Raw genomic sequence first — 25,880 nt, 5'->3', positions numbered from 1 at the left:
GGGAGGGCCTGGCGAGCCAGTGTAACTCTCTAAAGCTTCCTAGAGAAGAGAAGGGTTCCCGGGGATAGTGTAGTGTCTTTATTCTTTGAGGGGAGAAGTCTGACAGTCCCTGGGGCAGCTTGCCGGGAGAGGAGGGGGACCAGGAGGGGACACCCCTAAGAGCTGGGGAGGTGGGAACAGCTCACGCTCCAGGCAGTTCCGTGTTGTCACTGACCCTGTCCACTTAGAAATGAGAACACAAGGGCCAGAGAGGGTGAGCTGCTTGCTCAAGGTCATACAGTCCATGAGTGATGAAGCCTGGATTGAAACTCAGGGCCCAGGACTCTGGGTGCCCCCTGCCCCTGCCCCCCTGCCCCTCCCTGACCTGTTCTCTGCCATGCCTGCATGCTGTTGGCCTTCCTTGCTGTTCAGAATCCTCCCTTCCAGAATCACACAGCCTCCCTTCCAAACAGTCTTAGTTCCCCGTGATGATTTTAATGGCGACCTCAAGAGATGGGAAATGATACTAGTATGGGAAGTAAATTGTAAAGCAATGCCCAGTGCGAGTTTCCATCATATAATTGTAGTTTTACTTTTCAGCTTATCTTAGATTTGAATATGGTCCTTTTTGGAAGTTGATAGGGAATACATTTTCATATGATAAGTAAATAAACAGAGATGGGGGTCTTTTTGCTGCTTGAAATGTGTTGCTGATCTGAGTTGAATAGAACATGCGGGGCTGGGGAGAGGGCTGGGGCATCGCTGTAGGCATCAGCAATTTGTGGTCAGGAGAGGGTGCCCTGACCCTGTGCTTTCTTGCAGGTACTTTGCTCTGGGCCTGCTCTATCATTACAACCACCAAGATGCTGCTGCGGTTCAGGTGAGTTCAGAGGCTTCTAGGTATTGTTGTAAAACCACGTGTAACTCCAAGTTACTTGAAAAAAAAAAATCACAGCTTGATAGAGACCGCTCTTGCCTGATCATAGCCCTTTTTACAGAACAAAAGTGACACCATTTTAGAAAGTGAATTCCCTGAGAAACACCAGCCAAGGATTTTCTTTTCTTTGCCTTTCCATCTCTCTAAAGAACATTGTCAAGATTGAGTTTTTTTTAATGTGAGAAAAATAGGATTTCATACTGAGCCATGAGGCCTGTGACATCATTGGCTTATCAGAAATTAAGACTGTGAGTAGTAGTTTGTAATTTCTACCATTAATGACGGCAAGTTTTGCAGGCAGCTGAGTTATCTATCATCTGTGACAAAACTAAAGCTGATTAAGGCCAGTCACTTGCCCATGGGACACCACTGGTCGGGGGGGAGCTGGGGTCTGAGCCAGTGCTCCAGGCTTTGGCAAGGGTTCTGTGCTCAAATGTCTTGCCCTGTCTCTTATGTCTTTTGCGAGCGGCTGGGAACACAGCAGTGCTCACAAACTCACCAAACATACCTGGTTGCTTTGAGAAACTACCATGACAACGTGATTGTGGAATAGGTAAAAAAAAAAAAATTTCCCATCAACATGTACCCCTATGGCTAAGAGCAGATTTGGGAGTCTAAGATAGCTTTTTTTTTTTTTTTAAACACCAAGTTCTAAGAATTATAGTTTGCTTTAAATGTATTAATAACATTAGCAGAGCTGCATAGAGAGAAATTTACAAAACTGAAGTAATTAGAAATAAATCTCCATCTATGGCAGAATTTTTTTAATGACACGTTTCAATGATTGTGTGAGTAGTTGGGTTTGGGGAGTTCAGCACTGAAGAAATTAGTAATATAGAAAACGTTTGTACACTGGTATCAGAATTGCAGCGTTTACACTGCCCACCTGTTTCTTGGGCTTCTTGCTGGGGTGTGTTTCAAAGGTCAGTGTGGACAGGTGGGTGAGGTCTGTGGCACAGGCATGATGCAAGACAGGCTTCCAGGCAGCGCCCACCTCTTCCACCCTCGGGATGCCAACTCATTCTGAGTCTCAAAGTAAGATTCCATCTTCACGGCAGGGAAGTGTCTGAGTGAAATAGCAAAGGCTTTTTTTTATGAGAATCTACCCTGAGCCCTGTGCCCATGGGAGAAGTGTTGGAAAGCACATCTGAGTATGGCAGCCCAAAAGGGTCTTCAAAATCAGGAATTCCTGTGATGGAGAAGGTGGAAACGCCTAGCTGATGGATGCAAGTGAATTTCTTCTCCAAACATTGTCAATGATTATTTTATTTCAGGAAAAGGTGCATTTTACAATGTGTCCACGTCTCCCCATATTTTTATTTACTACTTGTATTACTGAGATCTCATCAAGAAGGAAAGAAAGAGAACTTGATGCTTTATGTTCTTGATTTCTTAGGCCATGTCTTCTATATTTTTTTCATCTGTTAGAAAAAATTAAATGGACTTAAGCCTTTAAAGTTTGTGTTACCACTCTGAAATACTATAAGGCCAAGTAAGCACATGCACATCCTCTCTAAGCTAGTTCTAAGCTGTCTGTGCCCTTCCATCCCACCCGTCCTGGCTCCCCCTCTCCAGCTCTGGGTGAGCATCGTGAACGGGGACGTTCAGGACTCCACGCGCTCAGACCTGTACGAGTACATCGTGGACTTCCTTACCTACAGCACTGACCCCGACCTCGTGTGGCGGCATGCCGACTGGGTCCTGCAGAGAAGTCAGGAGGTTCGTGCTTCAGCAGTGCCTTTGCAGGCGGGCAGTTGTGTTCAGATGGGCTGGGGAAGTGTTTCCAGGTTGGTCACATGGTGGAACTGAGACTTGGGTCCTGGCTCATAGAACTCGGAGTCCATGCTTATCAGAGCTGTGTATGCTGTGTTTTGGGGTTGTGGAGTGTGTGTGTGTGTGTGTGTGCGCGCGCGCTTATCAGAGCTATGCTGTGTTTTGGGGTTATGGAGTGTGTGTGTGTGTGTGAGACAGAGCGTGCATGAGTAAGTCCAGGGACACGCTCCCCCTGACCCCCACCACCCCTATAGCATCTCTTGGAAGATAGTGTTGTACTGTGAGCTCTGGTTGACTGTCGGGAGGCAGCCTGGAGATGCTGGGGTCCCTCGTGGGTCATGCACAGTTTGTCTGGGCGTCTAGAGAACCAAGTTGACTGAATCTTCAGCTGGTTACATCTTCTTTCACTTACCATCCAGCAAGTGACCGTCCTTCTTTTGCTTGATCTTAGTGTAACAAAGCTGTTGTTTCACAGATTGTGGAAACCTGCTATCTATAAATGCTTGGTTCCTTAGTTTCCAACCCTTTTATTTAAGATTTTTTTTTTAACGTGAACCATTTTCGCAGTCTTCACTTAATCTGTTACAGTATTGCTTCTGTCTTATGCTTGGGGTCTTTTGCCCCTGAGGTGTGTGGGATCTTCACTTCCTGGCCAGAGATTGAACCTGCATGCCCTGCCTTGAAAGGCGAAGCCTTAACTAGACCACCAGAGAAGTCCACCCCCGACTGTTTAGAAGGCCCAGCTGGAGCTCTGGGTCATTTCCTGTCTGTGTCAGCACTCCATACCGCTCTGGTTTTCTGAATCATCAGTTTTGACAGTGCTTTTACTCAAAGCATGCAGGGCTCACAATAAAGATAAGACAGGGTCTTTGAAAAGCACAATGACCAAATGGCTACTTTTCTTTCAGGTTGGAGTTCAGGTTTTCACCAAGAGACCACTAGACGAACAGCAGAGTGGTTTTAACCCAGATGATATTATCAGTTGCCTTAAGAAATACCCTCAAGCCCTGGTTAAGTACCTGGAGCATCTCGTCACAGAAAGGAGACTGCAGGTGAGGCCCGGCTCTCAGGCCAATGTCGTGGGTTTGCAGGGGCCCCGTGGGGACCTGAACTTGGCCAATGGGTCTAACTGAATGTCTTATGTTCCTGGCGCTCAGTCTATGCTTGTGGGAGGTCAGAGAGGGAACCAGACATTTGTGAAAGAGACCGGAGGTCCAAGTGGCTTGTTTTCACCCTCCACCTCTTGTCCCTTCCACTTTCATTTTTCTTCTTTGTTTTTCTTCCTTGTCGTTATTCTTGAAGGAAATGAGCGGAGCTTCCCTTCTTTGGAGGCAGCTAAGTCTTGTGGGCCTTTCCTAAATCCCGTGGCCCTTCTCAGAATGAGATACTTTCCCCTGGATTCTATTTCATTCTATTTATTATTTTTTCGGCTGCATTGGGTCTCAGTTGCGGCCCGTGGCATCTTCCTTGTGGCATGCGGGAACTTTCCTGTGGGCTTCGTTGCCCCCCAGCATGTGGGATCCTAGCTCCCCGACTAGGGATCAAACCTGCGTCCCCTGCATTGGAAGGTGAAGCCTTGACCACCGGACCCCAGGGCAGTCTCCCATAAAGTTTTTATTCAGCTCCTCCGTCATGCTTTCTGAAAGCTTTCTCTCCAGTACTTGCATTCTGTTGACCTGGAGCCTCTACTCACGTCACACATCCGGGCTCCTGCACACGCTGTCCGGGGCGGGAGTGGGGTGGTCTCCAGGCTCCCACACATCCTGTCCCGGGCAGGGGGTGGGGTGGTCTCCAGGCTCCCACACACGCCGTCCGGGGCGGGGGTTGGGTGGTCTCCGGGCCCCCGCACACGCTGTCCGGGCCGGGGGTGGGGTGGTCTCCCGGCCCCCACACATGCTCTCCGGGGCGGAGGTGGGTGGTCTCCGGGCCCCCTGCACATGCTGCCCGTCTGCTCGCCCCCTTCCTGCAGAAGGAGGAGTACCACACGCACCTGGCCGTCCTCTACCTGGACGAGGTGCTGCAGCAGAGGCCCTGCACCCTGGACAAGGATGCAGAAGCGACCGAGACGCAGGCAAAGCTGCGACGCCTGCTCCAGGAATCTGATCTCTACCGAGTCCACTTTCTGATGGGTGAGTGGACCCACGTAGCCTCTGTGGATAAACGTCATAGGGTTGAGGGGGACGAGGGGGCAGTCCATGAGCCTCCGTGGCACCAAGTCAGCCTCCAGGAGGCAAGGGGCGCCTGCTGTCTGTCCTCTGCCCATGGACAGGGCCCTTTAGCCAATGACCCAGAGGCTGCCCAGGGTGCTGGAAGGTCTGTGCGTTCGCTGAGCAGAGCTGCTTTGAACTTGCTCACTCGGCTTTGAAGCCCTCGGATCAGTTCCTTCTGAGGCTAGGGCTGTGACCATGACTTTGCTGGCTGGCACTGCCCCCAGCAGTCTGCTCGGCCACTCCAGGCTGGGAGGAAGGCATCCTTCCTGGAGGGGGTCCAGTTTTCACTTCCTCCAGGGCAGGGACCACAGTGTTCATGTCGTCCGGCAGAGTGAACTGTCTCCTGCTCTATGGGCACCGTGGGATTTCCAAGTTGCCCTTACTGGGTTAAAATATTTCTCTTTAGCAGCATTTAACTCTAGTTTTTGAGTGTTAGCTACAGTCCTTTCTCATGGTTCGTGGGAGGTGTGTCCTGTATATAGACCCCACAGTTGAACTCACAGACACTACGCCATCACGCCTGGCAAACCACTGGCCACATGTTTCCATCCATACATAACCTTGTTTATGTGTGTTCTGTGGAACATACTTAATTTAATGTATAGTGTTGATTCACTGACACTGCCCTCATGGCCAGAAAGCAGCACATGCTCAGGCCTGGATGATGTTCCCGTGAAGAACTTTGTCCCAAGGCACCTGGCAGTCCTTATGTACCTAGACACCCCCAAACTCTGCTACCCAAGGCGGTGTCCGGGTAGCCAGAGTGGCAGTGTTTAGGGGTGTCTGGGCAGCCTGGGGGACTTCCCAGTGCCTCAGCAGTAAAGAATCTGCCTGCCAATGCAGGAGACACAGGTGTGATCCCTGGGTCGGGAAGATCCCTTGGAGGAGGAAATGGCAATCCACTCTAGAATTCTTGCCCAGGAAATCCCATGGACAGAGTAGCCTGGTGGGCTACAGTCTATGGGGTCGCAAAAGAATTGGACACAACTGAGCAGCTGAACACAGGCAGCCTGGGTGGTGGCTTCTCGGGGTTTCCATGTAGCCAGAGTTGCTTTGGGCACTCCTAAGCTCACGGCGCTGGCGGGCAGGTGCAAGGTTGGATGTCCCCCACCTGGCACGGGCGCTTCAGTCCCTCACTGGCAGGTCCCACCCCGCAGACAGGACCCGGGGCGCCGGGCTGCCCCTGGAGAGCGCCATCCTGCACGGGAAGCTGGAGCAGCATGAGGAGGCATTGCGCATCCTGGTCCACGAGCTGGCGGACTTCCCGGCAGCGGAGGACTACTGCCTGTGGCGCTCTGAGGGCCGCGACCCACCCTACCGCCAGCGGCTCTTCCACCTGCTGCTGGCCGTCTACCTGGGCCCCGGCCCTGCTGCGCCCGCGAGGACTGTGGCTGCCGTGGACCTGCTGAACCGCCACGCCGTGGAGTTTGACGCGGCCCAGGTGCTGCAGTTGCTGCCGGGCACGTGGTCAGTGCAGCTGCTCCACCCATTCCTGATGGGTGCCGTGCGGGACAGCATCCATGCCCGGAGGACCACGCAGGTGGCCGTGGGCCTGGCCAGGTCTGAAAACCTCATCTACAAATATGACAAGGTGAGAGCCCGGGCCTCCTGGGTGAGACGTTTAACCTTGATGTTAGCCCTGAAAAAGCAGTCTTATTCTGTTTTCTTCTCTATGACTTCGACACAGGGCATGTGTGAGTTACTCACGCAGACACGGGTGTGGGAGCCGGGCTGGCAGCGGTGAGGTTGGGGCAGTCTCCCGCCCTGCAGACGCCAGCGATCAGGAGAGCAGAGGGAGGTTGTGGCCAGGCCCCAGTCCACACCGCAGGTCATGGTGTCACTCCATCCATCCAGCACGTCCGTGCAGAATTGGCTGTTACTGTCCCCTTTCACAGAAGGGGGAGCAGGGACATGGGGTGTCACACAGAGCATGCAGGAGCCAGGTGTGGACCACAGGCCGGTTCAGAGCCCCATTCTTCCTCCTGTCTCCATCCTCCAGGGCTGCTGTAACAGATAAGCGCGAACCCCACAGGCCAGGGGCTCAGATGACTCACAAACAGTTCTCCCTGTCTGGAGGCTGGAAGCCTGGAGTCAAGGTTCTGACTGATTCAGTGCCTTGTGAGGCCCCGTCCTTGCTATGTGCACATGGCCAGGCGTGGGCACCAGTCTCCTCTAAGGGCCCTGCAGCCATCATGGGGCCCCCGCCTCCAAACACCATCCCGCTGGGGGTCAGGGTGTCCATGTGGAGAGAGATACAGGCATTCAGTCCATAGTAGCCCCAGCTCATCAGAGGCTCCTCTCTGGTGAGGCCCGTGTGCCCTGCGGCCAGCAGGATGGCCCTCCAGAGCAGGAATCTGCAGGTTTCTCCCACTCGGAAGACATCCTTGACCTCCCCCAGTGGAGAAGCTGAGGTCTGGAGGATCTGGCCTCCCTCCTCTGACCTGTCCTTGCCCGTCTCACAGTTTCCAGGACATGTGGAAGGAGCAGTGGGCCTGCCGTTCCATACATACAGCCTTCATATCCGGTGGTTCCTCTGCCTGTGTCCCATCTCTTCCTTTTGTGCCTGATGAATGCCTCCTTGAAACCCAGGCTAACCCCTCTCCCTGTGAAGCCTTCCCATCCCTCTAAGCAGACTAGCTCCCCGTGTGCTCACTCAGTGCCACGCCTGTGGTGTCCCTTCTCCTGTGAGGCTTTGGGTACTCTGAGGGCAGGAGCTTCCTTTACTGATCTCCGTATTCCTGAGCCAAGGCTGGTGTCATCTTGACGGCATCAAATGTTTGTTGAATCACTAAAGAAACTAACAAATATGGTGATTCTCCAAGCCACCAACAGGCTGACTTGCTGGGTTTACTCTCGTGAATTGTGCAGAAAGGCTTTTAACTTACAGAACTCAAGTCCTGTGTTTCAGACCGGAAATGATAAAGTTGTATTAGTTTCATTAGTTACCTTTAAAGAAAGAAAATTAAGTGTCCTGGGACAGGTCATGAATGTGTTATGGATAGACCATGTGGCTTTGACCATGCCTCTTATCTGGCCTCGCTTTTCTGGTGTGCAGACAGGGGTAGCAGGAATTAGATGACTTTCTTGGCCTCGTTAGCGTTCACGCCCCGCGACTGCATAATGACTTTTTGGAAAGCATCAGGGCTCAGAGAACATTTGAGAGAGGATCTTGGTGAGCAATGCCTCAACCAGAGAAGAAGCAATTACTTCTGTAAAATAAGAAGGCAGTTTTGTAGCTTTTTTGATTTTTCTAGTTCCTGAGGATAGTTTTGTTTATTTTCACTGCTGAGATTCTGTTTCCAGAAATTGATGTTCAAGCTGTCCCCACCAGGGATGACTTTAATAACTACCCAGGGGCGATGCTCATCAGCTCTGAAAACTGGTCACAGACATCTCCATCTTTTCTTTCTTTCTGCAGATGAAGCTGAAAGGAAGCTCCGTTCGACTCTCAGACAAAAAGCTTTGCCAGATGTGCCAGAACCCCTTCCTCGAGCCCGTGTTCATTAGGTACCCCAACGGCGGTCTCGTCCACACCCACTGTGCGGCCAGCAGACACACAGAGCCCAGTTCCCCCAGTGCAGGGGCTCGGACTTGAAGAGGCAGGGCCTTGGGTCCTCACCTAGCCTGCCGGGTGCGCAGACAGGAGGCTGTGACTGTGCTCTGTCGGCCGTCACTGGGTGCTGGGGGAATCTGGTCCACGGGAAACAGGCTGCAGCCAGCCCCCTGCCTCGGATGGAAAGGGACAGTCCCTCCAGTAGAGACGTGCCAGGTTTCCGCATCCAGGGACATCGCCGCCCACAACAGACGTCTGCTCCCTGAGGAAGTGAGCCTTTCTGTACAGCCCAAACAAGTCAGACCCCCTCCCCTTGCCCCGATCTGTAGACACGGGTCCGCACTGAAATCGTCTGCTCCAGGGTAACAGCGGTGATCTCATCCTGGTCGGTGAGTGGCCGGAGAATCCAGCTCTCCATCCTGATTGCCCACCCACTGGCCACACCTGGGCTCTGCCTCTGCCCTGCGGGATGGCTGACCTTTGTTCCTTCCCACTTCCCATCTGTCTCTCAGCCCCCAAAAGATCTGCCTGGGTACCCTACCCTTCCTTTTGGGGTAAATTCGTTCCCTTCTGGCTGTCTCGAGAGTGACGCCCTGAGAAGCCACGGACGCACCTGGAAGAGTTGCTCTTGGGTCTGGAATCATCGGCAGGGGTGGGAACCCACGATGTGTGGCCTGCTGGTTTGAAACTCCACGATTCACACGGTTGAGCAGAACCTTTTATTTGAAGTTCTGTCCTCTTCGTGATTTTTCTCTAGTTTGGAAATTCACCCATCATGTTCGCTAGGGATGGTTTTCCTTATGAAAACATATCCACCCTTGATCACTTGGGAAATTAAAAGGGAAAGGTGTGAGCACAAGCCGGGTGTGTTTGCTGGGGCTGCTGGTGGTCGCCTCCACGCTGGGTGGGCTGGGCTGTGGGTGACAGCTCCTCCTGCACTGGGGGGTCGTCAGCCTTCCCGGGGTAGCGCCACCGCCTACAAGGAAGCCCAGGCAGGCTGCCTTACCTCCCAGCACTTTACACGCCTGCCCTGCGGCTTCCCAGACACACAGGACAGAAGTCTCTCGCAACCTCAGCACCGCAGGCCTGCATCCGCTCCTGCCTGTCTGTCCAGCATCTCGGGGAAGCTGACACTGTGGTTACTTCACTGCCCTCCTCTGAATTTCTTCCTGCTGATGACTGACCGACCATCAGGGACTAAGAAGAAAGATGCCATGACCCCTACCATGAAGCTTGGCAGATACGCATCAGTGTGTGACGGGAGGACACCCAGACCTGGCCTGTGTCCTCAGCCCAGGCCTTACGGACCAGGTGTAGAGCTCACCCACCTGTAGAAAGGCTCTGTACTAATAACCGTCCGTGTTCTCGTCCCTCTTGTGATTCGAAGGGGCCGGGAAGCACAGGCACCCGCGCACCTTCCCAGCTGTGTCTCAGTCTCTGTAAAGAGTCAGTGATGAAGAAGTTCTTGCAGCTCGGCCGTGTGCTGTGTGCAATACTAGCAATCAAAGCCAAGCCACGAGTCTTGCCCTACAGGTGGCTGTGAAGGCATGGTCATGTTCCTGGGGACGTTATCCTTACGGCTCGTGAGTTTGGGTTTATCCCTCAGAGAACGAGCAGCTAGGACACGGAATTCTGCACTTCTGAAGGCACTGTTTCTCTCCACAAGATGGGTACAATCCTGGAAAAGCCTCCTGGTTCCTAACTCGGGGGCACAGGTCTTTCTTTTCTCCACACTTTGATCGATATTTTGACGTTTGTTATCCTTTAGAATAATGGAACTAAAGTTGAACAGTTTTCTGTCTCTACTGAGCCCTCAAATGCAGCAGGATTCTGTGACCCTGTTGCTGAATTGTAAAAACCTTGCCTCTCTAATCAACGCCCCCACCAACCAGGCCCCTTTCTCAAATTATATTTTTAAAAGTTCATGGTTCTTTCCAGAGGCCTGCTCTTTTGTGATCGTGCCGTTGATTAGAGGAATTAGAACCGTCACTCGTTCTTTTCCTCCCTGGGTCAGTTTGGTGTCACCTACCTAGTTAAAACGGCACGAAGTGGACACAGCTGACATTAATATTCTCTGGGCAAGACTTTAATTTCATGAGCTGTTAATCTGCTGTCGCTTATCAGGCATCCCCATGGGAGGGTCGCGTGAGCTATGGAGCCTTGGGCCTGCGCTCCGAGCTGAAAGGACCCGGGGTGTGCTTGAAGGGGATCCGGGGGCCTTGGGTCCCACCCTCAAGTCCTCGCTCATCACTCAGCCAGGGTGGCCTGGGCTTCCTGCTCGCCCTCCTATGGAGACCTGGCCCTTCACCCTTTAACCCCTGGATGGGTCCGAAATAGACAAGATGTACAAATGTAAACTTGTTGATTTTATTAAAAATCATTTTAATTCTTTGTTCCTCCTGTAGTTGTTTTTTTTTTAAATAAAACTCGTCTTGGTGAGAGGATGGTTTCCACCCCCAGGGCATCCAGCCTAAGGGGGTCCTAGAACTTGGTCCTCAGCCCTGGCGGCCCCTCCCAGCTCCACCAAGGACTTGTACTGGCCGCCTTGCAAACCCTTAGGTGTTGCTTCACTGAGTTGTAAGCAATGCACTTCTGTCTCCTGCGAAGTCTTTAGGTGCTGCTGGACACCTTAAGGCCTTTGGATTCATCCTGCCCTGCAAAGTTCAACAAAGGAGATTTCTGGTTACTTCTCTGACAGGTGACCTTCAGCCAAATACTCCTAAAGAAACTTTCTGCCCTTCGGTTTCTAGCCCTGAATATGTTCAGAGGATATTTGTGTGTGTGTGGTCGCCAAGTCACGTCCAGCTCTTTGCCACCCCAAGGACTACAACATGCCAGGCTTCCCTGTCCTTAGCTATCTTCCAGTGTTTGCTCAAATAATGTCCATCACAGTCTCATCCTCTGTCACCCACTTCTCCTGCCCTCAGTCTTCCCCAGCATCAGGGTCTTTTCCAGTGAGTTGGCTGTTCACATCAGGTGGCCAAAGTATTGGAGCGTCAGCTTCAGCACCAGTCCTTCCAATGAATATTCATCATAAGGAAGCCCCCAGATCAATTTCTAGATTCTTTTTCAATACAGTGCTGTTGAAGTTGTTTGGTCGTTAAGTAGTGTCTGACTCTTTGCAACCCCATGGACTGTGGCCCGCCAGGCTCCTCTGTCCACAGGATTACCGAGGAAAGAATGCTGGAGTGGATTGCCATTTCTTTCTCCAGGGGAACTACCAGACCCAGGGATAGAACCTGCGTCTCCTGCATTGGCAGGCAAATTCTTTACCGCTAAGACACCGTGGATGCCCAAGTTGTGGAAGAGTATAATCTAAATTTTGCCAAAAAAAAAAAAAAAAAATTACTTTTAATGTAATTTTTTTAAACTAGAGAATCTTCAACTTTGGGTGAAAAGGAGGTTTCATTCTACAACGAGAAAATTACCTCTATAATAATTTTTTTTTAAATCAGTAGGTATTACTTTTAAAACTTGTCTTAAACCTAGGGAATATTCATAAGGATGGCAAGTACACCATTCTCTTACACAGTCTAAATCTAAACTTTATAGCATCACCTTGTGTCTAGTTAAGAACCTGCCTATACCTGCTTATTGCATCGTTTGAGAAGGGAAAGACTCAAGGAAAACGGAGAAGGGAGACAGAGAGTGAAAAGGATCTGAGGGCAGGAGAGGGTATAAAGGAGATTTTACAAAGGTATAATGGAGATTTAGATGCTGGTGGACAAAAGTTGGGTGGAATATCACCCTAGGAGAGCAAGGGAGACCCCATGAGTGACCACTCTGAGTGTGGCCTGAGCGGATGCACCTCAGCCGCCTGCTCCCCGGGAGCCTGGACCGCCTAATTCCCGGGAGGCCCTGCAAATCTGAGCTGGTGGCAGCCTTGGGGAGTCAGAGCCTCCTGCCTCCCACACTGTTTCTCTCTCACCCCTCTGCATGCCTTGAAAGCAAATTAGGTCTTTGCACTTTTCCTTGTGCATTTCTAAAATTATTCAGTCCTGTTTGTCTTTCATGGAGAGGTGCCTGACCCTCTCTTCACGGTTTAATAAAACATTCGAAGTCGTCATGACACCGCAGCCAAACACCGTCAGGAGGGGAGACGATGGCAGCATTTCAATGAGGGAGGAAATGAGAAACGCGTCCCCAGAGGACACTTCATAAGGAGCAGCAAACCTGTCTTTTCAAACACGCTTCTGAAAACGAGATTGGCTTTTTTTTTTTTCCAGCTGGGATGGTTGGTGAAGGGACAGTGGCTGCCAGACCAGAGGCAGCAGGAGGGAGCCAGAGGAGCTGGACCATGCGGATCCCGGGAAAGGAATCATCCTTACCACCCCACCCTTGGGGGTCGTTAGCTGTTTACCTGGACACATTCAGCCTGAGCTGGTGTATTGGCACCCTCGGATTCCTGATGCAGAAGGTAACGTTCCAGTCACATCTAAGTGTTTCTCATTCAGACGAGTTCTTTCTGTTCCCATCAGACTAAGTAGGAAAATGCTCTGTGAGCTACAGTCTCTCCCCGGTTCCCTTGGAGCTAGGCACGCTCCAGCACCTCTCCTAATCCTAGAGCACCTTATCCCTGGCTCCTCCAGGACCGTAGGGCAGACAGCGGAAGGTGAGTTAGGACTGCCTGGGGCAGTGAGTGACCTTAGATGCCCACCCCAAATAATGCGTACAAGTGCATGCAAGTGCATGCTCACACACTCACAGAAACACACACACACACACACACACCATGCTCTTGTGTTCCAACATCTTTCACCAGGCCAGTGCGCTCAAACTGCTCAAGAAAAGGGAGGGCTAGGGACCCTAGGGGGAGGTTACATCCAGATCGTGGAAGAATGAAGAAGCAGTGGTCACCCTGCGGGCAGCAGGGAAGGAAACAAGAGCTTGCTATTTACATAGGATTTTAGGACAAAGTTCACTGAAGGCTCAGCGAGGCTGGAGGGAATCATGAAGGGGGCAAAATGAAAGTCAGAGGTGAGGGACTTCTCTGGAGGTCCAGGGGTTCAGAATCTGCCTTCCAAGGAAGAGGATGCAGGTTCGATCCCTGATCCGGGAACTAAGATCCCGTGAGCCACAACTACTGAGCCCGTGTGTATAGAGCCTGTGCTCCACAACAAGAGAAGCCCGCTGCCACAAGGAAGACCCACCACAGCCAAAAAAAAAAAGTCAGAGGTGAAACTAACTGGCTGGAATTACTGAGCAGGGTGGAGAGTTTTATTAAAACTGTGGGTGCTGCCTCGGGACCCCTACTGCTGAATCTCCCACTGGTCATCTAATCAGTAATGTCCTTCAGTCGTTGCAGCTCCGTTAATGGCTTACAGGGTCTAGGAAGTGATTGTGTCTTAGGAGATGTTTGACCCCAGATTCCCAGCTTGCTATCATGGCCCTGGCGCTAATTTTGGCAAGAACACAGCCTTCTACAGGGAAAGAGCAATAATACTTTATTTAAAATATATACAAAATTATTACTTTGAAACATATATATTACTGTCCAACACACATCATATAACACTGATTGATGTAAATTTTGGTGCCTTCATTCATTAAGTTTGGGGATTTCTCTTTTACTCAAGGCTCCTGAGGAACATTCTCTTAAACGGCCACCAGAGGGGAGGTGCCCAGAGGCTCGGTCCCTGTGGCGGGCGGGCTTGCTCTCGGACACCACCAAGGCCATGCAGCTCTGCCTCGTGGGGACTGAGGGCAAACCCTGAACTTGCTGGGGGCTCACGGGACACAGACGTGAGGGACACACCTCAATCAGTCACACACCAACTGCCCATCTTCAATCAACCTCTCTCTCTCATCTCTCTCTCTGTCACCTCTCTCTCCCTCTCTGAGTATAAAAGGGTCTAGGGGCTCTGCGTCTGTGTATAAAAGGAGGGTGAGGTTGGTGAGAAAAGTGCCAACTATTTTCTGGAAAAGAACTCCTCTGGGCTTAGAGGAGTGTAAACTGTGTTATCCTTTTTTGCTTCTGTCACAGGAAGAGAATAAGGAGCTAGTCTGGTGATACAACATTGGAAAGGAAATGAGAAGAAAGACACTCAGGGGAGCATCTGTGTTCTTGCGCCAAATGTGAGTTCTGATTATCCTGAGATAACTCTGACATCTGCCTCCAGGCCCAGCCCCTGCCTCATTCACCAGCCCCTCCCACCCCCACCCCCATCCCCAACCACACAGTGCCTTGTACCTCTTAGGCACTTAATGATAGATGAACGCAAGTGGGGGGTGTGGTGTCTACGAGTGGAAAACAAACGCATTTTAGAATCAGAGTATGTGAGAGGTGGTGGGGACCTTGGAGACCTTCTAGACCTGCTTCCTCAGGGATGGGGAAACCAAAGCCCAGAGAAACTGGGGAGAAACCAGCAAGGTCACATGACTAGTTTCTAACTGAGTTGGGCTTGGAATCATGTTTTCTACATTTCTCTTTAAATCTCCCACTCTCTTCAGATCTGAAAGTGTAAGGACAGTCCACAGAAGCAACCATGTGCCCTGAACTCAGGAAAGTCACTCCCAGCAGTGGAAGCTCCTGGTGATAGCAGTGGCCCAGGGAGTAGAGGCCCAGTAGCCGGGACAAGCACAAGGGTCCCCTCCAAGCATCTGCCCTCTGGATCACGGTCCTGCCTGGGCTGGGGGACCGGGGTCCCAGGGTCCCGGGGAAGCGGCACAGGCTATAGCGGTCAGACTCCTGCAGCCCTGAGTGAGGTAGAGGATCACAGAGGTCGTGGAGGCGGCCCAGTGGGGGTTGTATTCCCACCGCTGTGACAGGGTGATGTGGCGGGCCTCAGGGCATCACGAGAAACATGTAAACAAAGCCCCCAGCCACTTCTGAGACTGAAAGCAAGTCAACACAAGTACTTACTGAAAAGATGAATCAACAGGACGAGGCATGTGGTACCTGCTCATTGGTCAGATGGAAGGAGGGCCAGGTGGGGCGGGGCAGGAAGCAAGAAGAAGAGAAGGGGCAGGGCTGTCGCTGCTGGCCCAGAAGTGGCTTCAGGTGGGGGGCCATGGCGGAAAGGAGGGTTGAGGAGATGCATGAGCACTGGGGTGGGCTTCTCCTCTCAGCTGAGCTGCCCTTGAACATTCTCTGGGCTTCGAGCCACCAAGGTCTCCCCTGTGTCACACGGGAGCTGAAAAGCCCAGGGCCCCTCTGCCTCCTATGTGACTTTGGTTTCCAGAAAGAATGGTTTGGCATCACCCCAAATGCACATCTGACCAACATAAAGAACTCTGCATGCTTCCACGATGCACACACAGACACAAACACCTGTGAAGGATGCTGGCACCCCAGACAATGCCTGACCACCCAGAGATGGATGCACTGGGATTTCGCACATCAGAACAGGCACCCGGGTGTCTCCAAAGCAGGCCTGGAGAGGGCTCTTTAGACAGAGCCTTCCTCCTGCCACTCAGCCAACCTCCCTCCTGCTCCTCTTCCTCCCTAACTTTCAGCCCCACTCCGGCATCACTCATAGCTCAGTTGGTAAGGAATCTGCCTGCAATGCAGGAGACCCGGGTTTGATCCCTGGGTCAGGAAGGTTCCTTGGAGAAGGAAATGGCAACTCACTCCAGTATTCTTGCCTGGAAAATCCCATGGACAGAGGAGCCTGGGAGGCTACAGTCCATGGGGTCGAAATAGTCGGACACGACTGAGAGACTAAACCGCCACCACCTGCATCACTGCAAGCATCTCCCCTTTGGTCCTGATGGCCTTCGGGTTTCCAGCAGACCCGCGCTGCTGTTCTGCAGCAAGAAACAGAAATAATTCATCGTGCAAACGCGGGAGCCCGTTTCCCTGGTGACCAGCGGGTCCCTTTGTGCTAAGCGCTGACTGCTCGGGAGTCCCAGGAAGTCAAGTAGGGGGCAGATGGGGGCTATTGCTCGCCCCTCCCCTACACCGCGGACTGGTTCTCCGTGCACGCGTACACTGTGCTCGGCTGGATTCGCCTCCGGATCCGCTCAGGCACTTTGGGGAGGATCTGGAAGGTGGGGGGCAGCAGCTCCAGACAGGCCTCGCGGAACTTCTTGATCCGCCAGCAGTAGACGATAGGGTTGAAAACGGACTTGAGGTAGCTGAGCCCCAGCACGCAGGAGCTGGTGGCATAGAAAGAGGGGCCGCAGTAAAAGCGCCGGCTGAACACGGACAGCAGGCTATACACCGAGTGCGGCAGCCAGCAGAGCGAGAAGCCCACGAAGAGGATCAGGATGGTGGTGAAGGCCTTGGTCTTGAAACTCAGGTCCAGGCTGGCCTGCTGCTGCTGCCGCCGGAGCCGCCGCAGGCAGGCGCGGGGCAGCCGGCGCAGGTCCAGGCGCTCGGACTGGTTGTGCACACGCACCGCGTTCTTGCGCACCGCGTGCAGGACGCCCAGGTGGGCGCCGAGCATCACCGCAAAGGGAACGAAGAAGGCGGCGCCCACCAGAGTCAGCACGTAGGCGCGGCCGGCCGGGAGTTCGGTATAGCCCAGCACGCACTGCGGGGCCCGCGCCGGCACCTCCACCAGCGTCCAGCCGGCCAGCGCCGGCGCCGAGACGCAGAAGGACAGCGCCCAGGACGCGGCGATGATCACTTTGGCCCGGCGGGGATTCAGCCGGTCCTGGCGCTGCGCGATGATGAGGAAGCGGTCCACGCTGACGATGAGCAGGATGGACACACCCTCCAGGACGAAGAACCAGTAGAGCGCGGCTGAGAGCCGGCAGAAGGAGTCCCCGAAGTGCCAGCGGACGGTGACGAGGGTGGCGGCCGTGAAGGGCAGGCAGCACAAGCATAGCATGATGTCCGAGAAGGCCAGCGTGGCCAGCAGCAGGTTGATGGCGGAGCGCATGGCCGGCCTCCGGTACACGATGATGCAGACCGCCGCGTTGCCCAGGAACCCCGCCACGACCGTCAGCATCATGAGGACCGCCAGGGACATCCTGAGCGTGGCAGGCGGCGGGGGCACCCGGGAGTCCCCCTCGTGGCTCGCGTTGGGCAGCAGGTATTCGTAGGTCTCGATGGACGATTGGTTACAGGCCATCGTGGAAGAGGTCCTGGCGGTGAGGCAGAAGCGGGATAGGAGGGGCCTCAGCGATTCGGGGGCTGCATGTTCCTCCTGCTGGTTTGGGTCTCGGGGCGCTGGAAGGGCTGGGAGGAGCCTGTCTTTGGGAGCAACTGGCTGGGACGTGCGATTCATCAGTCACGGCCTCATTGTCTCTGTGACAACTGGCTGTGCAACTTCCTGTGCTCTGGATGGCCTGGAGCAAAGAAGCAGGGAAGAAAAGGGGGTTAGACCTTCCAAGCACGTGTGGAATAGAACAGGTTTTTTTTTTCCCCCCTTTTACAGGTATTTTCAGCATCGGAGTGGAGATGACTCACTTATTTACCACTTGCAACAAGGCTGGGTCTTCACAAGTATGACAAGCCTTGTCATATCACCTAGGAAACCTAATCAGACCCACCTTGTGGGGGACCCGAGTTTGTAATCAACATTTCCATAATCAGCATTTATTTAATACTACATCCTAAATACATCCTAAAGGAAATCAACCCTGAATATTCATTGGAAGGACTGATGCTGAAGCTGAAGCTCCAATACTTTGGCCACCTGATGTGAAGAGCAAGCTCATTGGAAAAGACCCTGATGCTGGGAAAGACTGAGAGTAGCAGAAGAGGGTGCCAGAGGATGCGATGGTTGGATGACATCACTCAATGGACATGAGTTTGAGCAAACTCCAGGAGATGGTGGAGGACAGCAACGCCTGGTGAGCTGTCCATAGGGTTGCAGAGTCGGACACGACTGAGCAACTGAACAGTTTATTAACCTGAATTATAAGCGCCCTGATCCAGTAGAGCCTGGCATGAGGCAGTGCTGGAGGAGAGCCAGCTTCGAGAGGGCAGGGCTTTGTCTGTGTTGTTTGCTGTATCCCCAGCAGAGAGGATGCTCAACAGAAACTCTGTTGCGTAAATAAATGTTAGTGTATGCCGCCACTCTCTGTTAGCCACTCAGTCATGTCTGTCTCTCTTGCGATGCTATAGGCTAAAGCCCGCCAGACTCCTCTGTCCACGGGATTCTCCAGGCAAGGATACTGGAATGGGTTGCCATTTCCTCCTCCGGGGGATCTTCCTGACCCAGGGATTGAAGCTGCATCTCCTGCATTGGCAGGTGGGTTCTTTACTGCAGAGCCACCTGGGAAGCTTGTTTGGCCTTAAGCAGTTGTAAGAAATAATCCAGCAGGATCACGTGTCTTCTTCCCCTAGTTTCCACTGTGGTAACACTCCAGGTAACTGTGGTGCTGCCAGAGTGTTGGGCTTCCCTGGTGGCTCAGATGGTGAAGAATCTGTCTGCAGTACAGGAGATGCAAGGTCAATCCCTGGATTGGGAAAAATCCCGGGGAGGAGGGCATGGCAACCCACTCCAGTATTCTTAAGTCTGGGAAATCCCATGGACAGAGGAGCCTGGAGGGCTACAGTGCATGGGGTCACAAAAGAGTCGGACACAACTGAGTGATCACCCCACACACACACACACACACACACACACACCCCACACCACACCACACCACACCACACACAGGTATATAATAGTTGGGGTAAGAACCCAGCCTGGGATTCAGATAGATCCTACCTACTGGGTTGATTTTGTTTCTTAATTTCTCTAAGTCTTTGTTTCTTTGCCTGTGCCGTGCCCCCGAGGGAGGACTGTCACAGGGAGCACAGGAGGGGACTGGCCCTCAGTGCCGGGAGCAAGGCCAACAGCTCACTGCCCTAGTTGCTCTTTCGTCTTCTTGTACCTGAGCTTTTATTGGGAGACTGTTGACATATCACACGTGTCAGTTTAAGGTGATGATGTGATACACGTATATACTGTGAAGTGATGCCCACAGGAAAGTTAGCTAACAGCTCCATCTCTTCATGTTATTATCGGTTTGGGGGTGTGTGTGTATGTGGTCATGAAATTACGATTTACACTCTTTACAGCAAATTTCAAGTGTATAATACCATCTTGTGAATTGTACTCACCATGCTGGACGTTATTCACAATATCCAAGGCATGGAAACAAGCTAAATGTCCATTGATGGATGAATAAAGATATTTTCGTGTATATGTGTGTGTGTGTAATGGAAGCACTTTTGAATTATTAAACAAGATATCATTTATTATATACTTTATTTTAAAATTACCTAAAAGGATAAAGCAATTTAAAAATATAAGACCTAATGAGCCAACAATTTGACTCAATTTTCTTTTTATAGGCCCAATCTTTATTTCCCCTGATAAATAAATGTTTCATAATTTCAGTAAAAAGATTGTTGCAGCGGAGCATGTAGGTGGCTGAGTTGGCCATGGAACCAGGAGGGGAGGCAGCATCAGCTCCGGGTCCCCCAGGCTCCCCCAGAGGAAGCCCCACTGGCCGTGGGGAGGGATCACATGGGCAGTCCCTCGCTTGGGCTGGTGCAGGCAGGGCTCACAAGGAGCCAGAAGAACACACTTGACCAATTGGAGCCCCCTGCCGTCGGCAGCGGTCCGGGAATGAAAACATCCGAAGGAGAATTGAATTGCTTCTTCTTTCCACTACCTTCTGCCAGAAACAAAATGCATGAGCCAGGTGCGAATCAGACCTGTAGATGCTCCTAGAGACACCTTAGGGACATGTCAGCTTCTCTCCTTTGGAAGTCCTCTGGCTTTCCACTTATGTGCGCCCACTTCTTTCTCTGTGCTGGTGAGAAGCATCTTTTTTCCCAGGTTCCTTAGAGTCAATATCATAGAGATCTCAAGTGGAAGGACTGGGGATGGCAAAGGAATTCAGGAGGTCTCACACCACATAGTCTAAGGGCTCTTCCAGTGACAATGTCTTGGTGATGTTACTTCAGCTCAGGTCTGCCTGGTCCTCAGTGCTCCAGGGGAGACCCACGGTCTACGTTTCAGTTCTTAGCATGGCCAGAACAGGCTTATCTCAGCGGTGGGAGCAGGTATACAAACCTGTGCAGGCTGAGCTATATAAGCAGAGATCTGCTGTGTTATTCTATAAGTGAGAACTAGCTCTCTGCAGATCACAGATGCCTGTGTTAGCACAAAACAATACTCCTGTGCCTCTGTCTTCCAATCTATAAAATGCAGCCAACCACATGTCTACCCCCAGAGTGGTAAGAAGATGTGAAAGGCCTGGTACAAAGAAGGGCATTAGTCAATAACTCACCAACTAGTAATTAGTAAGTTAATTCCACATCCCTCATTGTTTCGAGTTCATGGATTTCTGTCTCTTGAATTAAAGAACAGGAACCATGACAGGTATGCTTGAAGCCCTGGTGAATCAAGTCCCTCTTGGACCACAGAATAAGGGCCACCGAGAAAAAGACAAACCCCTATGTGTCCATGTGTCTATCAGTCCTGGCTGAGCCTTTCACCTGCCCCCGTCTCCACGCCATAAGAGTGGATCTTTCCTACAACGTAATTATAGGGAGCGATTTCATGCTTAACCAAAGGAACAGATGGTGCAAGGAATTTTTCTTTAATATGTGTCTTGAGGTTGAATCAGATTAAAATTGTTTGAGCTTCTGGGCAACAACTTGTCTCAGATATTTTAATTCAGCGTTTTGGTCACAGTCCTGTTGTTCATCCCCAGATCGACAGCGCTTTTCTTACCAAGTGCTCAGGCACATTAAAGATCAAAGTAAGAGGTAACAGGCGAACGGGAGATGTTCTGGGGCCTTCTTCAGTCTGAAGCAGCTCTCAGCATCTCTCCTGCGGCTTGTATGTGGAAGAGAGAGGTCGTGATGGGAATTGTAAGCCCAGGAAGCATCGAGCTGGGAACGGAACCATTTCAATGCACTGACTGTAGTTCCCATGCAATCGATCCCACCCTGGGGCTAAGTAGGCGTGCAGGTGTTGAAGATAAATAAGCATCTTGGTCTCACAGAGAACTGAGCTGAGCTCCCTGTGCTTACAGCAACTTGCCACTAGCTATGTCTTTTACACATGGTCATGTATTCATGTCAATCCTACTCTCTGAATTCATCCCAGCCTCCCTTCCCCTACTGGGCCCACATGTCCATTTTCTATTGACCCAGAGGGGAGGGGTGGGATGTGGAGGAGAGAGGCAGGTTCAAGGTGGAGGGGATATATGTACACACATGTGCTGTGCTAAGTTGCTGCAGTCATGTCTGACTCTTTGCAACCCCGTGGACTTTAGCCTGCCAGGCTCCTCTGTCCATGGGATTCTCCAGGCAAGAATACTGGAGTGGGTTGCCATTTCCTCCTCCATGAGATCTTCCTGACCCAGGGATCAAACCTGTGTCTCTTATGTTTCCTGCATTGGCAGGTGGGTTCCTTACCACTGGTACCACCTGGGAAGCCCCTATGTATATATATATAGCTGATTCATTTCATTGTACAGCAGAAACTAACACAACATTGTACAACTGTACTCCAATTAAAAAAGTGTTGACATATTTTAAAGAATAAAGAAAAAGTTGGGAAAAAATAAGCAGCATGGTGAACTGAGGTTTCGTTTACTAAGGGGAGGTGACAGCCTGTGCCCCGCTGTGAGCAGGGATCCACTGACAGCATGCTCAGTGAGCTGCGTCTACACCCAGGGTGGAAGGAGCCACTGGCAGTGAGCAGAGAGGAGACACTGAATGGGGAACAGCGTTCGTCGCCTGCAGCTCCTTCAATTATGGCTCGTAGGGTCACAAAGAGTCGGACATGACTTGAGCAACTTAGCACGCACAAAGGGTTTTCATCGGAGGCTCATGCCTCCTTTCTTGTCATGACTAAAGCAGAATTGTCCAAAGGTGGGTCTGCATGGATGCAGCAGATCGCCTTATTACACGTTAACTGGAAAAAAAAAGAAATGCACAACCTAAAAGTTGAGAGTTATGTTTTATTCGGAGGACAAAACTGAGGTCTTACGCCCAGGAGACTGCCTCTCTGATTGATAGCTCAGAGGGGCTGCTCTGAAGAAGTGCTGGGGTTGCAGCGTTGGCTGTGGCGGGGAGGGGGGGGGGGGGGGGGGGGAGTGGGGACAGACAGCAGGGAGCCAGGATATGTAGGAGTTTTTGCAACAAAGACCAGGTAGTCAGAACCAGAGATTACTGTTAATTAAAGAAAACCAGACATCTCAAGTTAAGGAATTTACCACTTTTCTATGTGTGAGAAGGTGCAAGAGTCTAGGCTCACTGAAATCAGTCCTTTGATGTGTGCCTCAGCTCTCCACTGCCAGTATCCTGTGTTTGCACATCCTGAGCCCCCTCAGGGTTCATCGCCATGGTGGCTGTAATGTGATAGCTTGATGGATGCGGCATCCTCTGTTTACTGATACGGGTGGTGGCATTGGCAGTTCACACAAGTCTGAGGTTGGTCCAGCCCAGAAAGCCCGAATCACCACAGGCTGTTCAGAAAAACGACTGACCCGCCCCACACAACAACAGCAGCGGCCCGCTAGTCCCACTATCTTCAGAACCCCGCTGCTGCTCTGGCTGCCCCCATAGATGCTGCTCCTCTGCATCCTTCAAGCAAAGGTGGGTGCTGGCCTTCCTGAAGCTGTGCCCTGGGTGTCCGGAGAGTCTCCCTGGGGTGGGGCCACCACCCACTTTGAAGAATAAACTCTCAAAGCACTGGGTTGGGTAGTAAGCACTTCTTAGGGAACTATTTTCCAGAAATATTAAAAACAAGTCTAATAGTCACTTCACAGCGGCAAATATATATTTTAATTCACAGACTTAGAAATACGTATATAATCTCGGGGGCTTCCTTGGTGGCTCAGTGGTAAAGAATCTGCCTGCAATCTAGGAGACGTGGGTTTGATCCCGGGGTCAGAAAGATCTACCTGGAGAAGTGAATGGCAGTCCACTTCAGTATTCTTGCCTGGAGAATCTTATGGACAGAGAAGCCTGGCAGACTGCAAAAAGTCGGGCATGGTAATCTCCAGTAGAACTTGCTGTCTCTGCTGGTGGGGAATTGGTGAGTTCTTTCTCTGAAGCTGTGGTTATTACTTCCAGTAACCAATCACATTTGTGATATAGGACTTTTCATCCTTTACTCCAGGAAAATGCTGGTTCACAAATGCCGGATCTAAGGAGTGATGTCAGCTTGGGCAGATGGGGAAGTCTATCGTGGAAACAGCTTGACTGTCTTTACCTGCAGCCGCGTCACCTGTCTTTTTGATACAAACTCTCAAACAGATGGTATATCCCAATTTCAATAACTTTATTGGCAATGAAAAACTAGGCAAGAGCTGCCAGAAGTAATTCATCAATAGCTTTGCTTAGAAACAGGTGTTAGGCTACGTGTCTCAGCTTCTAAGAAAAGTGAGCTGAGAGAGACCAGATATTTTATTTCTCAGCTCAGGCAAGACTCTTGGGAGGAAAATTTTCAAACAGAACGAAACCAGAGGGACTTCCCTGGTGTCCCAGTGGTTAAGACTTCGTGCTTCCACTTCAAGGGGCGCGGGTTCCATCTCTGGTTGGGGAACTTAAGATCCTGCATGCCCCATGGTGTGGCCAGAAAAAAAAAGGGGGAAGGGGGAGATAACAGAATTAGGAGGCTTTTAATGAAGCACAGCTTTACTGAGGGTTCTTAGGAACACTTAAAATGTATTGTGTGCGTTATTACAGCCAGGCTTAGCCCTGTGATAGCTCAGGGGTCTTCTGAACCTGCATTGGCCAGGGTATAGAAACTTGTTAAAAATGCAGGTTATCAGGGCCACCAGACCTGCTGAATCACAACCCCTGGGTTGGGGGCCCAGCAAGCCGTCTGTTAACTATCGCTCCAGGGAATTTAAAGTTCTCAGTCCTCAGTCGTGGGAGCTGCTGACAGCCCGCCTTGTAGAACCCTGCCACTGATGCAGTTTTATAGACTGCAGTCCCTCACCTAGAAAGCGGTGGCAAGAGACGCCTGCATTAGGACCCAGGAGGGCTGGCTTAACCCTGAGCTGGGCCACTTCCATGAGATTTAAGTGGGCGTTCACATACATGGGTTTTAAAAAAATTATTATTCTTTATTTTTGGCTGTGCTGGGTCTTGAGTGCTGCTTGCAGGCTTTCTCTAGCTTCCACGCCTGAGCTTCCCATTGCAGCGGCTTCTCTTGTTGTAGCACGTGGGTGCAGTAGTGGCAGCTCCTGGGCCCAAGGGCACAGGCTCAGTAGTTGTGGCTCACAGGCTTGTTGCCCTTGGCATGTGGGATCTTCCTGGACCAGGGATTGAAGCAGCGTCCCCTCCTAACCACTGGACCACTAGGGAAGCCACACGGGTTTTTTATATTAGCAGTGAGTTAGTATTTTGGGACAGGAGCAGTGAAGTCTTTCAGCAGGAATAGGAGGAAGCAGGAACAAAGTAGGCTCTGTGGGAACAGAGAGAGGCAGGAGCGCGTGGGGCCACAGCAGCCGTGGACGGACCCCAGGACCCTGGCTGCCCTCGGACACGTAGGACACGCCTAGGTGAGCTCTCCCAGGTGCTTCTGGAGAGAAGTGGGTGAGAACTCCTTGTCCCCCTGGAGTTAACACTGCTGGCTGCAGAGAATGTAGGATGATTGCCACATCCACGGGAGACACAGGGAAGCACCAGGATTTGGACACTATCTGGTCTGTTCAGTCCCCAGTGCCACCCCGAGGATATGTATAAAGAGCATTTGTATGGCCCCATGGAGTAACCAGGCTTGGGCCTGAGGGGGCTAAAGCCTGGACACCAGCAGCCTGGGCATTGCTTTGGGGCCAGGCACCCAGTTGGGAAATTCTAGTCTGTGGAACCAGGCTGCAGGACTCTGTGTGAACACGGGGGTCTAAGACAGATTGAATTTTTGCTCGGACCAAAGAAACAGTAATAATACCTACTGTTTGGATAAGATTTCAAATGCACAAAATGGGACTTCCCTGGTGGCTCAGTGGATCAGAATCTGACCATCAGTGCAGGAGACACAGTTTCAATCCCTGGTCCCGGAAGATTCCATGTGCTGTGGAGCAACTAAGCCCGCGCTCCACAACTACTGAGCCTGCGCTGAAGCCCATGAGCCTGGGGCTCGTGCTCTGAAACAAGAGAGGCCACAGCAGTGAGAGGCCCTCGCACATCAACGAGAGAGGCCCTGCTCACCACACTAGGGAAAAGCCCACGCGCAGCACCAGCCAAAAGAAACAAATACTTATTTCCATAGGGAATAACTTTATTTTTTTTAATTTTATTTATTTTTTAATTGAAGGATAATTGTTTTACAGAATGTTGTTGCTTTCTGTCAAACCTCAACATGAATCAACCAGAGGTATACGTATATCCCCTCCCTCTCAAACTGCCCTCCCATCTCCAAAATAAGTAAATAATTTTTAAAAACATACAAAATGTTCACAGCCACTCGATTACATTAATATTCCCACTTACAGATGAGAAAACAGTCAAGCGGACAGAGGGCCTCCGGTCATTTCTGCCTCCTCTTGGGCGATCCCTGCTCTGTTCTGGGGCCTC

The 25,880-nt window shown here is 51.5% G+C and overlaps 2 protein-coding genes across 2 annotated transcripts in view; one reads left to right on the top strand and one right to left on the bottom strand.

Moving 5' to 3' along the window:
* TGFBRAP1 (transforming growth factor beta receptor associated protein 1) overlaps nt 1-10,842 on the top strand; it is a 31,535-nt gene extending 20,693 nt beyond the window's left edge. The window contains exons 7-12 of the mRNA XM_052647571.1: nt 802-859; nt 2,492-2,635; nt 3,598-3,741; nt 4,659-4,818; nt 6,057-6,490; nt 8,318-10,842. Of these exons, the coding sequence (XP_052503531.1) occupies nt 802-859; nt 2,492-2,635; nt 3,598-3,741; nt 4,659-4,818; nt 6,057-6,490; nt 8,318-8,494 (1,117 nt within the window). The 3' untranslated portion in view covers nt 8,495-10,842. The remainder of the gene's footprint in view (nt 1-801; nt 860-2,491; nt 2,636-3,597; nt 3,742-4,658; nt 4,819-6,056; nt 6,491-8,317) is intronic.
* A 5,505-nt stretch (nt 10,843-16,347) lies between these two features.
* On the bottom strand, nt 16,348-17,469 carry GPR45 (G protein-coupled receptor 45). The gene has a single exon (XM_052647573.1). The coding sequence runs from the start codon at nt 17,467-17,469 to the stop codon at nt 16,348-16,350; it is 1,122 nt and encodes a 373-aa protein (XP_052503533.1).
* Nucleotides 17,470-25,880: the final 8,411 nt, after the last annotated feature.

The sequence above is a fragment of the Budorcas taxicolor genome, chromosome 11 (assembly GCF_023091745.1).
Source record: "Budorcas taxicolor isolate Tak-1 chromosome 11, Takin1.1, whole genome shotgun sequence".
Taxonomy (NCBI): Eukaryota; Metazoa; Chordata; class Mammalia; order Artiodactyla; family Bovidae; genus Budorcas; species Budorcas taxicolor.
Note: the sequence above shows the minus strand (reverse complement) of the source record. Positions and strands in the feature narration are given on the sequence as shown.

Coding starts and splice junctions, on each gene's coding strand:
- GPR45 (XM_052647573.1), bottom strand. CDS start 17,469: ATGGCCTGTAACCAATCGTCCATCGAGACCTACGAATACCTGCTGCCC.